The sequence below is a fragment of the Suricata suricatta genome, chromosome 6 (genome assembly GCF_006229205.1).
Source record: "Suricata suricatta isolate VVHF042 chromosome 6, meerkat_22Aug2017_6uvM2_HiC, whole genome shotgun sequence".
NCBI lineage: Eukaryota > Metazoa > Chordata > Mammalia > Carnivora > Herpestidae > Suricata > Suricata suricatta.
Window position 1 is genome coordinate 45,589,822 of NC_043705.1, and position 16,890 is coordinate 45,606,711.

Consider the following 16,890-nt stretch of genomic DNA (forward strand, 5'->3'; position numbering starts at 1 on the left):
TTTTTTTTTTAAGCTGACAGCATTTTCAAACAGAGAAAGACCCTTGTAGGCATAAGTAGTTCATTTTTACTGGGAAGAAGACTTAAGGAGCAAAGGTCCTTGGGATTAAACACATTGTAGTAAAAAAATGATTTCACAGTGGGAGTACAGACAGCAACCAAGCCAGTACAAAATGAAAGCGGCCATTATACACAGACAATCAAGAAAATATGAACAAAAATGCTATTACTTTAACCATATCTCAAAGTTAAATGATGCTTAAAGCAGGATAGAAAAGCCCAAGTACTAAGGTTCCAGGTGAAATTTAGTGAAAGAAGATGCAGAATTTGTACATAGTTGTTTGTATTTCTAAAAATAAAATTTTTACAAATTTTTTAAATTGTTAAAAATTTTTTCCATTTGTATCATTTCTTTTAGAGAATTATTAGATGAAATTAATACTCATTATCATATTGATTTTTCACATAACCTACTTTGTGTTTATAATACAGTCTGTATAAAAAACATTGAAAAAGGACAGGAAAGAAAAAAAATCACTAGTAATTTCATACCCCACAGAGAATCATCACTAATGCTTTTGTCTATATTACACTTTTCTCAAGAATGGAAAAATGTATTTGATTTTTCATTAGGAGTCTTTGATGAGTGAATATCCAATGTTATGTATTTTGTAAGTGTACTGTTATTTCCTCAGGTTAAGAGAAGTGAAACTGCTAAGCATTTTTATAAATATATATATGCATATATAGTATAGTAAATTATATAAATTGCATAGTTCTTATTCATTAATTTAGATGAATTTTCAAAATTGTACATACCCATGTAAACCCCACCAAAACAAAATCTAGAACATTTATATCACCCCTGAAAAGTTCCCTCATGCCTCTTTCAACCAGTTCCCTCCCCCAGATTGTGATTTTTGTCAGCTCAAGTATACCTTGATAAGATCTTTGCTAGATTGCATTCCAGAATGTTAAATCATTTATACCTGTACCAGCAATGTATGAAGTTGCTGGTTTCTCCTTATGCAAAGTATTATGTAAGTATGTGTATGTTATAATATATCATAGGTAACAAATATAGATATGTTAATCTTTGCCAGTTTCTACTTTATATTATTTTGTATTTCTTTGTTTACTGATAAAGTTGAACTTTTAAAAATGTGTTAACTGGACATTTATATTTCATTTGTGGTGGTGGTGGTGGTTATTAAGTATATAATCTTTTTTTATTAAGTGCACAGTCTAATATGATTATATATTTCTTGCTGATTTACAAAAGCTCTTTAACATTAAGGATATTATTGGGGCACTTGATGGCTCATTCCGTTGAGCGTCCAACATTGGCTCAGGTCATGATCCTGCGGTTTGTGAGTTCAAGCCCCACATCAGGCTCTGTGCTGACAGCTCAGAGCCCAGAGCCTGCTTCAGATTCTGTGTCTCCCTCTCTGTCTGCTCCTCACCTGTTTTGCGCTCTCTTTCTCTCTCTCTCTCTCTCTCTCTCTCTCTCTCTCTCAAAAATAACCATTTAAAAAAATTAAAAATATTAAGGATATTATTTTTTGTTTTAAATATTTTTACTAGTTTGTCAGTACCTTACAATTTGTTTGTGAGAGGTTTGCTTTGTTTTGGCTTTGTTTTTAACATGGAGTTTTAAATGTGCATTTATAAATCTACCAATCTTGCTTTTCATGTTTTGGCCCAGTGTCATTCTTTAGATTTTCATAATCCCAGGATTATATAAATATCTAATTGTATCTTTCTCTAGTATTTTTGTGGTTTTATTTTCATTTTTAACTTACATCTTTAATCTACCTGGAAATGATTATTTAGTGTATTATATTAGGTTATTCTTGTAACTTTTTTTTGAATATTACTAACTTCCACAACTGAATAATCCTTTGCTTTTCCCCACTGATATTACACATGTCCTTTATCATAAACTGAGGGCTTAGAAATATTTGTGGGTCAATTTCATTATTTTTTATGGGTTTTTCCATCTACTCCTGTGTCAGTACCTTACTGCTAAATTATTATAGTCATATAATATTATTTAATATCTGGTAAGCAAGTTGGATCTCTATTGTTCAACACATATTTTTACTTTAAAAGCTTAAGCAACTGGATAATGTGCCCCATTTGTATTTTCTTTGAGTAAACCACACCTGGAAAAATCTTAGACAATTGAACATGGAATCAATAAAAAGGCCCCATAATTTAACAGGTGGCCACTACCTAAATTGCAACCCTAGTGCCAAAAAGGAAATAATCAGTCTTTAGACAAACTCCCTACCTTCAAAGTAATGGAAAAGATTGCATGTGGAAAATAAGTAGCATGAGGAAGAAAGGAGAACGAAATCTAGGATATTTGATTGCCAATTTATGGCGTAGGTTAGTAACTGTTTTTATGAGAGATTTGATTAGAATTTCTCCCATCTCCCTGGTGCTGAACAAAAGAAAGCACAAAGGATTAACAAAGTCATACAGTAGATAACACCTCACTTGTATTTTACATGATGTTAATCTCCAGAACATCTAGGACTGCCATGTATAAATGCAAGCCACAAAATATTCTTCCAGAACATTCATTAGTAATCTTTCTACGACCTACCATTTTGAGTTATTAACATCCCCATCCTCTCTGGTATAAGTTAAATGTAACAATAATGTTCTGGTCTTTGTATGCAGATCATTCAGTCAGCTGTAGTACGTAAAATTGAGCTGTTTTTTTTACTAGAAATAAAAGCTATAAGAAGAAGCTAACTTTTACTAGTATTTACATAATCCTCCTTAAACCTATAAGCCAAATGTTATTAAATTATGTGGGAAGAATCTGGAGCACAGAAAGGTTAAGATCTTCGGTCAATATCTCAGAGACAGGAAGTGGTATATCTTAGACATAGCTAATCATGCTTGGTTCAGTAATTGTCTTCTTTTGTGTAATTTTTATACTGCAACAGTTTCTGAGCTATCCTACATATATTTCATTTGCTTATGAAGCAGTGTCATTGTTTATTACTGTAGTAACAAAGCTAACTAAGTGACTTCAGGACTTTATTATAAATTTTTGGTTAAAAATTGTCTAGCCCCCCCCTTAAATCACAGCAGATATTAAGTCCTTGTCCCTAATATTATAATCCCTTTAATTTGAAAAATTAAAATTCAGAAAGTTATTCAAAAGTTTAACCTGAACTAGAAGTTCTTGGCACATTTACCCAGAGTTTTCCATGGGAATATAGAGGAGAGTGATTACGAATATGGGGTTTGGAATCAGACCTGATTTGAATCCCCAAATGGAAATTTATTAGCTGTGTGATTTCAGGCAAATTGTATAACCTTTCTAATCCTGTTGCTTAAACGAATCAGAGGATAGTAAACAGTACCTTTCTGATAGGTTAGTTTGTGGATGACATAAAATACTCTTTTTAAAGGATTTAACAGGGTGTCACTGCTCAGTAAATGTTTTTTTGTTCTCATTTTTGATATTGTTATTGATATTTGTGAAAACTAATTTCTCTGTATTTGACTATCAGTAGATCAGGATGATGATTAGAATTTATAGCATTTCTCTGTTTGACAGGTTTTTTCCTTGAGACTGATGCTAAAATGGGAGTGGGGATATCAACTAAAATAAAATTTAAATATAAAGCAAAAGAACATCATCACTTTAGAGAGTACAGACTTATAAATTCAGTGTAAGGTAAACATGTTTTTCTTCTGTTACTCTCTCCTAGCCAAGTTCTAAGGTAGTGATAAAATGAAGCAAAGGGAAATATTATTATAGACCTGGTTTCCTAATTGGTATTCACTTTATAAAGGACGATAAATAATGCTGTAGAAGACCAATGAGGTTCTTTATAAATAGGTCCTTGTCAGAGTTGCTGACCCTGGAAAGGCAGTTATTTTCATTCTAAGCCCTCTGTCCAATCCCTGTAGTCACCTCTTTTCTCCCTTTTTCTTCTGAGTAAAGAAAGCTATTCTGTATTTACTCTGCTTTCATACAATTTGACCTGAAAGAAGTTTCTATCACATTAGGTAAGCATGCTTTGTTCATGGATTTGTTGAGAGAGAAGGGCAGATAGCCATATGCCCCAGCTGCTTGCCAGGCCTTTTGACTGGGAACTCCATCTTCCCAAGTTGTTTTGTTAGTTCACAGCCACAGATTAAATGTTATTGGCTGAGCAGTTGGTTAAACCCCAGGGCAGGTGTAAGAATGTGTATTACAGACTTATTCTGGAAAGCCTCTTAAATCTTTCCACCTGTGTTGTATGGAGTGTGAAGCATGTTAGATAGGCAAGAAACCTGAAACATCATTCCCGTGTTGCTGAAGATATTTTGAAAATTACATCTTTAACTTTTGCTCCAACAATACTCAATATTTATTTAAAACATTATATAATATAAAGATTACTTTTTATTTTTAACTGAGGGAAACAAGACATTTTTTTAAGAGGTGACTTTTCAAAACCCAAAACCAAGGGAGAAATATTAACATTTCTTTAAAATTTAGAAGAAAGGAGTTTTCCCATGTTAATGATGAACAGTAAAAGAAATTCCACATTTTTATCTTTGTTTTCTTTTTCATAGGCTAGTGTGGTTTACCTCATGTTCTATTTTCCTATACTGATTTTCATTTGTTTCAAATATTTCAGTGTTTTTCTTTTATGTTTTGTTACTATTGTCCTGCTGTCAATTTTAAAATCTCTTCTAAGTTTTGACCATTTCTGCTTGCATTTTTCCTGCTTCCTTTAAGTCATTGTTTCTGTTTCCATTTTGACTCTTCTCTTGTCCTTTTCCTCCTTGATTTCCTTCTTTCATTTAACCTCTTCCATTTCTCATTCATCTCTGTCCTGTGCTGACCTGTTCTGCTGAACATGAAGAATCCCAGTGACCTCATTTCCTGGACTTTTTTTTTTTAATATACTTTGATCTTTGGCCTCATTCATGTTTTGTCTGTCTATCTCTTCATACTGTCATTTCTACTATCTAATTCATGTTGGAAAAGATCCACACTGTTTTCATATGTAGTGATACTTTCATCCTTTAATTTCTTAATTTTAAGAAACTTTGAACATCTGTAAAAATACAACCCTAAGTTACCTGTAATTAGTGATGGAGAAAAGTTCTAAAATTAAAAATTTAAAAGATTTCTACCTAAATATTACATTTTAATAGGTAAAATGTCAAAATGAAAGAATCATCCAATTGATGTTTGAAACTATATTCTAGAAATCATGTGAAAATGTCAAAATGTTTAAACAAAATTGTCATTTACATTTTAAACAGTATCAAAAGTGAACAGAGAATCATAGAAAAAAATTGTAATATTTGGAGTTGATAATGTCATTATTCTCTATACAGCTAGTGTTGAGTAATTCATTTGAAAAAAATCTTAAAGTTATGATATTCATATTAGATATACTTTTTTAAACTTTAATAATGTTTAATATAGTTATCCAGATTCTACAGAAATTATTTTGATCTTCATTTTCCATTAGCAACAAAAGATCCTTAAAAGTATGTGTGATACTTAGACTTCCTAAAGTTTTTAGACTATGAAGTGGGAAGCAGGCTTCAGTTTGATAAATAAATTCAATAGCTTCTCTTTAGTTACTTAATTGTAAAATGGAATGGAGGAAACCAAGTTATTTGCAGATCTAGAAAATCCAAAATTATCTATCTAAAGTTCTAAGACTTCAGTATTGTGGCCAGCTACAAAATAAATACACAAAGGTCAGTATCAGTTAACCAGTTGCTGTGAAATTATCACTTAGAAAACATTTTTTTAAATTAAACAAAAACTCAGTCTGTTATATGGCTAGGTAGGTATACCATGTTTCTATAATGCTTAGTTTTTAACAACAACAAAAAAATTATCTTGATTATTTCATAAACCTAATATAATCCAAATAAAAATACCAGCTGAAGGAGGCTTCAAGCAAAAATATCCAATAAATTTTTAAATAAAAAGAGTAGAAAAGCACAACTTCTCACACCTTAGGTGAGGGTTATGCATACTGAATTCCCTCCCAAAAGTACAACATGGAAAGCAAGGGGGGAAGTAACTTTAGAGTGGAAAACACTGGCAAGCACTCAGTGAGGTGATCAAGGCCAACATCAACATCATAAATCATGTTGATAGCATTTGCCCTTGATATGATATAATGAAAATTGTACTTTACATTATGGTCTTTCTCCTAATAGCCCATAAGCCCACTCATACCCTGAGAAAAACATGAGATAAATCCCTATAGTGTAGGCATCCTACAAAATACCCCACCAGTACTCTTCTAAACTGTCAAAGTGATCAAAACAAGGAAATTCTGAGAAATTGCCAATTGCCATAGCCAAGAATAGCCTAAGGAAACTTGACAACTAAATGTAATGTGATATCCTGAATGGGATCCTGGAAGAGAAAAAAGAACATTAGGTAAAAGCTAAGTGTAATAGTCTCCTAGGGCTACCGTAACAAAATACCACTAGGTATTCTGACTAGGTGACTTAAACAACTGAAATTTATTTTCTCACAGTTTTGGAGGCTAGAAGTCTAAGATGAAAGCGTCATCAGGGTTGATTACTAGTGAGACTTCTTTCTTTGGCTTGCAGATGGCCCACCTTTATGACCTCATTTAATCTTTTTTTTAATTAGTATGTTAGTTTCAGATGTATGACATAATTATTCAATATCTGTATGTACTGCAAAATGACATTTTATCTTAATTATATCTGTAAAGATCTTATCTACAAATATAGTCTTATTGGGAATTAGGTCTTCAACTTATGAATTTTGGGGAAACACTTGAGTCTATAACACCAAGGTAATATATATAAGCTATGAACTTACAATAATAAGATCAATATTGGTTCATTAAGTGTTACAAATGTGGCCAAACTAACATGAGATGGTAATAATAGGGGAAACTGGTTTGGGCATATAAGGGAACTTTCTGTACTAACTGCTCAATTTTTCTGTAAACCTAAACCTCTTGAAAAATGGAATCTATTTAAAAAAATAAATACATTTGAGAAATGTTTTTTTAAAAGAGTAAGAAAGTAATTATCTCTCCCAGTCAGATGCCAAAATTATAATAATTAAATCAGTGGGGGGATGAGATACTATACAGGGTGGATTATTCTGTTTTTTTTCTTATCTTTTTATGTTTATTTATTTTTAAGAGAGAGACAGAGCACCAGCTGGGGAGAGAGAGAGAGGGAGACAGGTTCCAGGCTTGTCAGCACAGAGCCCCACATGGGGCTTGAGCCCACGAACTGTGAGATCATGATCTGAAGTCAGACGCTCAACCGACTGAGCCACTCAGGCGCCCCACAGGGTGGATTATTCTAGAAATGAAGTTGGAACAACTAGGTAGCCACATGCAAAAAAAATAATTAAATTAATTAGAATTTTATCTGACCCAATATACTAAAAAAATTTCTAAACTAATAAAGGATGAACAAATGAAAAGAGAACTAACTGGAAAGGTGCTATTAGAAAATATAGTGGATATTTACATAGTATTTGGTGAAGAAAGACTTAAGCACAATTTATTTTTTTATTTATTTTTAACATGTATTTATTATTGAGAGATAGAGAGTGACGGAGCATGAACAGGGGAGGGGCAGAGAGAGAAGGAGACACAGGATCCAAAGGAGGCTCCAGGCTCTGAGCTGTCAGCACAGAGCCCGATGTTGGGCTCAAACCCACAAACCATGAGATAATGACCTGAGCTGAAGTCGGAAGCTCAACCGACTGAGCCACCCAGGTGCCCCAAGCATTACTTTAAAGATAGAGACCACAAAGGAAAAGACTGCTCACAATGACTGTATAAAAAATTATAAAGTTTTATATGGAAGGGAGGAGAGAGGAATGAATGGAGGAAGAAGGGAGATAGGTAGGTAAACCTAGACCCCCCCCAAAAAGTTAAAGGACAAATGACAAACTAGAAAAAGTATCTGCAATTTATGTGATGAATATGATTTATATTCTTAACACAATAAATATCCTCACAAATCCATAAGGAAAAGATCAATATGACACTTTTTTCAATGAGCAAAGGAAACACACACATATCACAAAAGAAAAAATTCAAATAGCCAAAAACATGGTGGGGAGCGGGGAGTAAAAACAAAAGGTATTAGAGCAAAGTAAATCACTCTGTCAATGAGATTGTAAATTGATGTATCCTCTCTGGAGGGAAGTTAGACCATTCATATGAAATACCTTAAATATGTACAAATCTTTGTCCAAAGAATTCTACTTCTAGGACTATATCCTAAGCATTAGTAAAGATTATTGCAAATGATAGTAATATCTTAAACAAAAATGGAAATTTATCAGCATGGAAGCTTAAGGAGTAGAGCTAGGGCATGACCAGATCAGAGAATTCAACCAGCCAGAGAATTCAATGAGCCCATTCCTCTCACTTGGCCTCATCCAAGTGGGAGGCAAAGATGGCTTTCAGAAGTTCTAGTCTTATGTTATGTGGTCAACATGGATAACTATACTTCTACATAATTTAAAAACATTTTTTAAAAAAATGTTTGTTTATTTTTGAGAGAGGCAGAGAGCAAGCATGGGAGAGGCAGAGAGAGAGGGAAACAAAATCTGAAGCAGGCTACAGGTGGGGAGCAGTGAAGGATTTAAAACAGGAGAGTTTTCATGGCTAGATTTATGTTTTTGAAATATGTATATATATATATACATATAAATATATAAAACAGAAAAGACTTAGATGTCATCATCAAGAACAAGGCACTCCTTAGTAATCAGATGCCTGAGAGGAGACTGCCAGACATTCACCTTTATAGGGTCAGGCTTTAGGCCCCTGGCTGTACCCCTGTGGGACCTCCACCTGAATGGGGTGGCATCCCCATTTTAGGAAATATAAGGAGAAACTGAGACTGAAATAAAATTTACAGTGAAAATTAATTACCTTTTTTTTTAAGCAAGTGTTCATCTAAAAGAGAGGTGCCCAAAGAGGCTCCCACATCTTGTCTCTTTATGGTTGCATTGTTAGCATTTCTTTATTCCAAAATAAGCACTACCCAGTCTGTGCAATGGGGGTGATAACATCTTTCTTGCCTACCCCGTATAGTTACTACTATGAAGATCATAGCAGACAGCACGTGAAAGCTTTTTGTAGAGAGCTGTATCAATGGATCCTCTTATTACTGGTGCCTCACACTTTGCAGGCAATTCCAAAATACGTATGTGTTCTGGTAGCTGTGTGTTCATCTCCAGAACAGACCGTTCACTTTAGCATGGCATGGCCTAAGTCATATTTGGCTGTGTCCCCAGTGTCGAACATTTGGTCTCACACATAAAGAGTCCTCAGATGTATGTTGAGTGAATAACTGAATCTAGCTTCTTGCCTTATCTTCAAACCATATATTAGAAATGGATAATACACTTGAGATTATTCGGTTAATAGGCCCAGAGGCCACTTATGATTCTTCAAGTATAAGAAGTTTGTCATTAGGAACTAGCTGTTCATCGCTGACAGGGCCAAAACAAATGGCTGATGAAACAAATCAGTGTGAAAACATAAAAATTCTTAAACTTTAATGCTATAGTTTTAACTTGGCTGTATTTTAAAATCACCAGTAGAAAATTTTAAATCACCATTGCTGGGGTTTCATCCGAGGACAATTAAATCAATACCTCTGTAGGTATAAGCCTGGCATAGTTTTTAAAGCTACTCAAGTGATTCTAATGTGCAGCCTGTGTTTGATGCAGCGCTCTAAAGAGACATTGCTTTAAGAAGAAAAATCTATCTAGGGGTGTCGGGGTGGCTCAGTTGGTTGAGCATATGACTGTGGCTCAGGTGATGATCTTGCAGTTGGTGAGTCTGAGCCCTGCATAGGGCTCTCCACTATCAGCGAGGGCCCCACTTTGGACCTCTCTCACTCTCACTCTCTCTCTCTCTCTCTCTCTCTCTCTCTGCCCCTCCTCTGCTTGTGTGTGTTCTGTCTTTCTCTCTCTCTCTCTCTCTCTCACACACACACACACACACAAATAAATATTTTTTAAAAATCATTGGGCTAAATGGGTGATAGATACTAAGGAGGGAACTTGTTAGGATAAGCACTGTGTATTATATGTAAGTGATGAATCACTAAATTCTACTCCTCAAACCATTATTATACTATTAACTAACTTGGATTTAAATAAAATTTTTAAAAAGTTAAAAAAAGATACAGAGAATCTAGGGGCACCTGCCTGGCTCAATTAGTGGAATATGTGCCTCTTGATCTCGGGGTCGTGAGTTCAAGCTCCACACTGGAAACAGAGCTTACTTAGTAAAAAATAAAAAGTAAACTATCTAGTTTTACATTAGGGACCAAAGTCAGTGGAAAAGAGCGTAAGGCATGCTCCCACTGTGGTGTGCGTGGAACAACGAGCTGTCACTGTAGGAGTACAGTGGAAAAGCAGCAATCAGGATGTGACCAGCTATGAGAGGTCATGAAAAGGTGGGCTTGTGCTGAGCCTGAGACTTTCTGCAGAGGCCATTAGACATTTTAGAAGTTTGTCACAGAAATAAAAGACATTCCTTGCCCACAAAAGGAGGTCAAGTGTTAGTTTAGCAAACCAGCTAATACCAGCCAGCAGGCCTGGCCAGTACAAAGGATCTGAAGGCTTTGCTTCACATCACAAATCACCATTCTCAGCATAGGGAATACAGCTGTGAACAAGACTCATACAGTCCCAACTAACTGATAGTCTGTTCACAATTAAGTAAACAGCCAATTACAAAAGGGTAACTGATGAAAGAAATGAAATGAGGTTGGTGAGATAGGAAGATGCAGTTATTACAGAGTTTTAAGGGTCCAGTTGGGTTGTTGAGTCTAATACAATAGCCAATAATTCCTGGCCAGAGAAATGGTATAAAAGAAATATATAAGAAAGATTATTTTATGGGGCGCCTGGGCAGCTCAGTCGGTTTGGCATCTGCCTTCAGCTCTGGTCATGATCCTTACATTTGTGAGTTAGAGACCCACGTCAAGTTCTGTGCTGACAGCTCAGAGCCTGGATCCTGCTTCAAATTCTGTGTCTCCCTCTCTCTCTGCCCCTTCCCCAACTCATGCTTTGTCTCTCTCTCAAAAATAAATAGGAAGGAAGGAAGGAGGGAGGGAGGGAGGGAGGGAGGAAGGAAGGAAGGAAGTAAGGAAGGAGGGAGGGAGGGAGGAAAAGAAAGAAAGAAAGAAAGAAAAATACATTAGGGGCAATGGGCTGGCTCAGTTGGTAGAACATGTGACTCTTCGTCTTGGGGTCATGACTTCAAGCCCCACTTTGGGTGTGGAGCCTACTTAATATTTTAAAAATCCATTTTTTTAAAAAGAAAGACTATTTTAGAACTTTTGGAGGATGAAGGAGACCTGGTACAGATGAAGGACAGAACACCTACAAAAGTCAAAGGGTCAGGTGGTAAGTTCCTAAACTGATGAGACTTGGAAATGGGAAGGAGTGGTTTATAGAATTTCCAATGAAAAAGATAACAGCTTACATTACATAAGCATAAATAATCTAAATGCATTTTTGTCAGAAACAAATTAGTACTGGAATTCTATATTGCACATTTCTGTATGTTTGAGAGTAAGTTCCTCTTGTGTTCTCCATTAATATTAATTGCTGTCATATATTTTAATCTATTTCACAGTTGTGGGAGAACTTTAAAAACTGGATGTCAAATTAGTGAGATTGTTAAAGGTCCAGATCTTTTTCAAACAAATAGTTGTTTGCTTTTGTTTATAATTTCATACAATCCCATATAAAAAAATAAACCTTATTCTGTCAAACAACCTCTATGAAAATGGTAAGCCTCCACATTTCCATAACACACTAAAGTCAGTGTTCTTTTTTTTTTAAGTTTATTTATTTTGAGAGAGAGACAGTACAAGCAAGGGAGGGCAGAGAGAGAGGGAAAGAGAGAATCTCAAGTAGGCTCCATGGTCTCAGCAAAGAGCCCAACATGGGGCTCAACCTCATAAACCATTAGATTATAACCTGAGCCAAAATCAAGAGTCAGGCGCTTAACCAACTGAGCCACTGAAGCACCCCATGTCAGTGTTCTTATTTGAGAATCTGAACGTATGTAAATCTTATTAATCAAAACTCAATTCTGTGTCTTTGCCTTCAAGGGAACAAGTTTTAAAATGTTCTTATGTAAATGATCAGCATGCAATTAATTCCAAAAAATTCACTGCTCTTGTCAGGTCAGTTCCAGGACCAGCCACAGAGTAAATAGTACTAAGTTATTGGGACATACAGAATTGTAAATGACCAGACCCTTATGTACTGGAGTTAAGTCTGTATTGTAAGTCTGCATGTGTATTCCCCTAGGAGACTGTAAAATGTGGGCATGCTTTCAATTCCTACAGCCTGTGATTTATGGAGGCACATAGGTCAGGGGTTTATTATGCTGAAAATCATAATAACTGTTTTGTTTTGCTTTTTAAAATGAAGTGACCAAAGCATGTTGAAAGATAAATGGGTGAACCATTTTTGATTATGCTTTTATTTCTATTAAAGATTAAATATTATTGCTGAGTAACCAGCCATGCTAAGTATTATGATATTAAAGCTGAAGTAGTTTGTAAGCTGATAGCCCTTTCTTTCCTCTGGGTTTAGGTTTGTTATTAATCAAAATGTTGGACTTGTTTAGTGCAGTGGCGTATGAGACAAACAGTTGAAAAAGACAGCTACTTTAATTTACGGCTTTCTGTTTTTTTCAAATTTGTAGGAAAATCTGTTCCTCTTTGTGGACTTTGTGCTGTTGTTCACGTGTCTAGAGTTCATTTCTTATACCACAGCCAACCAAATTCAATAGTTGCAAGACACTCTCATGGGACAGAAAGAAGGAAGGTGCCTATAAGGTTTTAATTGACAAGTTCTGGTAAAGCCATTTTTGAAATGTGGGCAGTCAAAAAATCCATCTATATTTCTGGGCAGAGAGACCAATAATTTTAGAAATAGAAAAATATGGGTATAGAAAGATATTAATAGGTTAACTAAAGACAGTGGTTTTTGTTTTTCACTGTCAATATGGGAGTATTGAATAAAATTACTTTAAAGGGCGTGCTTTGAACTACTTCCTGGTTTGGGCTTAGGTGTCTACACGAGAATCACTTGCTAAGCACTTACTGAAATGCAGTGCAGGATCTGGGCTCCCCATGATGTGTGGTAAAGGTCCTTCAAAAGAACATCCTACCCCCTTTCTAAACTTGTTCCTCACCCGTGGAAGTACACTTACAATTCCTAAAAAGTATACTTTGGGGAATCCAGCACAGATTCTAAGAAGTGTCTAAGAAAAAGGCCACCTCTCACTACCTGAAACAAAATGTGTGATTTATTACTTAAGTAAGGAACAGCTATGCTTTTAGGCACAGACTCTGAGTGAAACGGGTTGCAAATCTTACATAGAGTTTTGGGGTCAGGGATCATTTAGTGGTCGACGTCTGCCTCAGAAGCCCCATTACTCAGGAGAAACTTTGCTGACTGGCTGGCCTCGGAAATGTGTTTACTAGATTGAGTCGGCCACTGATTGGCGAAGCTTCAAAATCATAAGGCTGTCGCGATCAGCTGGCTTTCAGAAGTGTGTTTGCTGAACCGAGTTGTCACTGGTCCTTGAGGCCTATGCAAATCATTAACTGATTAAATCCAGTTTGTGTTCCGAACTAGGTCCAGTAGTCCCTTGTTACCATGGATGTAGAACGATCAGCCTTTTTCGAGGAGTTGAGATTGTTTTATTTTCAGGAATACTGTAGGAAATATTATAGGAAATTGAAAGCACAGGAAAATCAGACTCTGAGGAATCCATTTAAATAAGCAATAATCCTATGATGCACTTCCTTTTTTTTTTGTAGCATCTGGAATTTTATTCGTTATCTCCAGTTGAAAAGTTGTAATCTATAACTATGAATACCCTATTTTCCTCCTCCCACAAAGAATTTACAGATTTATCCTACTAAATTGTATGATTATCCATGATAAAATTGGTGCTATTTATTTTGTTACCATAAAGCTTAATTCAGAGCTCTTTTTCTCCATTTCTTCCATTAAATATATCTGCCCATTGTATATGAAGATAGAAACATTAAATTGGAAACAGGAAGCATGGGCTTCATTGTCACCACTCTTGAAATTTATCAGCATGGTTTTTCCACTGTAATTGCTATGGTAAAGAGGTAACTATACTTTCTGATTTGGGGTGTTTTTTTTGTTGTTGTTTGGTTGGGTTTTTTTGTTTGGTTTTTTTTGGATATTGTTGCCATATAATGTTACATTGGTTTTAGGTGTACAATATAGTGATAAAACTGCTCTATATATTATGTTATGCTCACCAGAAGCGTAGCTACCATCTGTCACCATACAGCACTATTACAATCCCATTGGCTATACTGCCTATGCTGTGCCTTTTATCCTGGTGACATATTCATTCCACAACTGGAAGCTTGTCATCCCACATCCACACAGATATTTTGCCCCTCCCACCCCCTCCCCTCTGGCAGCCATAAGTTTGTTCTCTGCATTTATAGGTCTGATTTTGCTTGTTTATTGATTTGTTTTTAAAATTCTACATCTAAGTGAAATTATGTGGTATTTGTTTTTGTCTAACTTATTGCAGTTAGCATAATACCCTTGAGGTCTGCCCATGACACAAATGGCAAGATCTCATATGTACCTTTTCTAAATAAGGGTGTTTACTAAAGCAAGAGAAGCGTAAGTCAGTAGTTCCGATGAATGGGATGGCATGTTCATGTGTTGAAATTAGTTATGAAATTTGATGTAAATAACTATTAACAATGAAGTATAGAAATGTGAATGTGGTTTACCTCATTTAGTAAATTGAAGTAGATTCTGGGTCATGTACATAATAATATCACATACTAATTGCATTCCAGTAGCTTCTCTCATATGGAAGGGTTGGGAATGGTAGTTAAGACTCAACTTGTCAGCCCTTGAGAACAGTAGCTACTGAACCCTCAGTAACTGCAGTATCACTAATCTTGTAACATTTTATTTCCTGCAAAATCTCTTCCTCAGAATCTGAATATACCCATGAAAGTTTGTCACATAAGGAAACTTCACTCAGCGTTTGCGGTACTGCAGGGAAAAGGGGTGGGGGATCTGTGCTAGTACCTACTGCCCGAATCTCTGCTTATTTAGGGAAAAAGAAATCCATGTAATATTTGGGTTTCATCTGAAAGTTACAATGGGTGTATGGGGAGTGTTAATCCTATAGGCAGGTTAGCCCTATCATCTGTGATAAGAGAGCTGCGTATGCCCATTTTAAAATTGCTTATATAGCGAGTGGGAAGAGCTTTAGCAGTTTTGTTTATATATCAAAACTGAACTTTTCTTTTTCCAAATTCATTCAACTGCCCTGGAATCTGGTCTTTGACTTCCCTATTTATTTCTGACACCTCCTAATGGGGGCAGAGCTAATCACTTGCATATTTCCCGGCTGCTAAGGACAGCCAGCTTATGACCACTTATGATTCAAGCACATGTTGATACCTTAAGACCAGTAAGCATTTGATAAAGTGGGAAAGCAGGATGGTTAAATTTGTTGTAATCAACAGTAAGAGGAGGAAATTAGTCCATGGAGCTATGCCAAAGCTTAGATTCCTTTTACATTAAAAAAAAAAAAATTTATAACCCTGCATTTCCCCAGAAAAAGGAATTATAACACCATTTGAATAAGAATTTTCTTAACACATTTCTCACTCTTGGCCCCTTTAACTACTAGAAACAAGAAGATCAAATAGGCTGGTTTTGCTCCACAGCGCTGCCCACTCTGGCTAAGTGAGTGTGCTCCGCAATGGAAGCTGGGAGAAGGTTCTCTGAGTTTAGTTGAAGGAGTATTCTGGGTAGAACTCTTTTAACCTCTCATCTGGGAAGGACCTTCAAGTGAAGACTGAGGCAGAGAGGCTCATTACTAAAAATACAAACCAACATGAACTCCAGACATGGTTTTCAAGTTTAAGTGTTTTCTGATAAGTTGGGTTCCATGCGGTTTAAGCACCAACAAACAAGAAACCCATGTTGGTGTTCTGTACCCATATGGTTCACTATGCCACGGACAGTATCGTATAAAATTTCCACTTTCCATTCTCCTGCCCAAATCACTGAGCCATCTCTCTCCCTCTTCAGGATGTCACATGTACTTCAGTTTGAGGATAAGACCAGAAAAGTGAAAGATGCAAGCATGCAAGACTCAGACACATTTGAAATCTATGATCCTCGGAATCCAGTGACTAAGAGAAGACGAGAAGAAAGCAAAAAGCTGATGAGAGAGAAAAAAGAAAGAAGATAAAGTTACAGCCATGGTATCTAGCTAGAAATGTGCCTGCAATAAATGGCCTTACAACAGCCATTATTTCCAACAGCATCACTTAAGTATTTTTGAAAAATACTTAAAAAGAAGTATTTTTGAACCTGTTGTCTGGTTTTGAAAAAAATTATCTCGTTATATGTAAATTGTGGAATGATGTAAGCAAATGCTTTTGGTTCATGCTTTTTTCCCCCCTAATTGACCTTTTCTATTGCTAAATCTGAAATAAAATAACTTTCCTACCAGTTTACGTGTTAATCATTTGTAGACTGTGCCAGGCTGTTTATGTCTTTTTATCCTAAAATATGTGAAGGCTTTGTTTTCAAGACTTTTTATAAGAAGTTTCTTGCAGGAAAGAATATTTAAGAGAGACCTCCCTGGCATTCTGTTACCACAGTACCAAATTTGGAATGTAATAATAAAAAAACACTTTAGATTGATTTTGTTGTTCTTGTTTTGGATATAAATATCTAAAAACAGCCAAATCAGTAAGACTCAGTAGCTTCATGCCTTAAAACCTGAGGAATCTCCACGGGAATACTGTCACCTGCATCTAA

At 35.6% G+C, this 16,890-nt stretch overlaps 1 protein-coding gene across 1 annotated transcript in view; it reads left to right on the forward strand.

Annotated features, from left to right (window-relative positions):
* Positions 1 to 16,578, forward strand: part of CWC27 (CWC27 spliceosome associated cyclophilin) — a 177,933-nt gene extending 161,355 nt beyond the window's left edge. Inside the window, exon 14 of the mRNA XM_029942318.1 lies at positions 16,153 to 16,578. Within this exon, the coding sequence (XP_029798178.1) occupies positions 16,153 to 16,315 (163 nt within the window). The 3' untranslated portion in view covers positions 16,316 to 16,578. The remainder of the gene's footprint in view (positions 1 to 16,152) is intronic.
* The last annotated feature ends 312 nt before the right edge of the window (positions 16,579 to 16,890 follow it).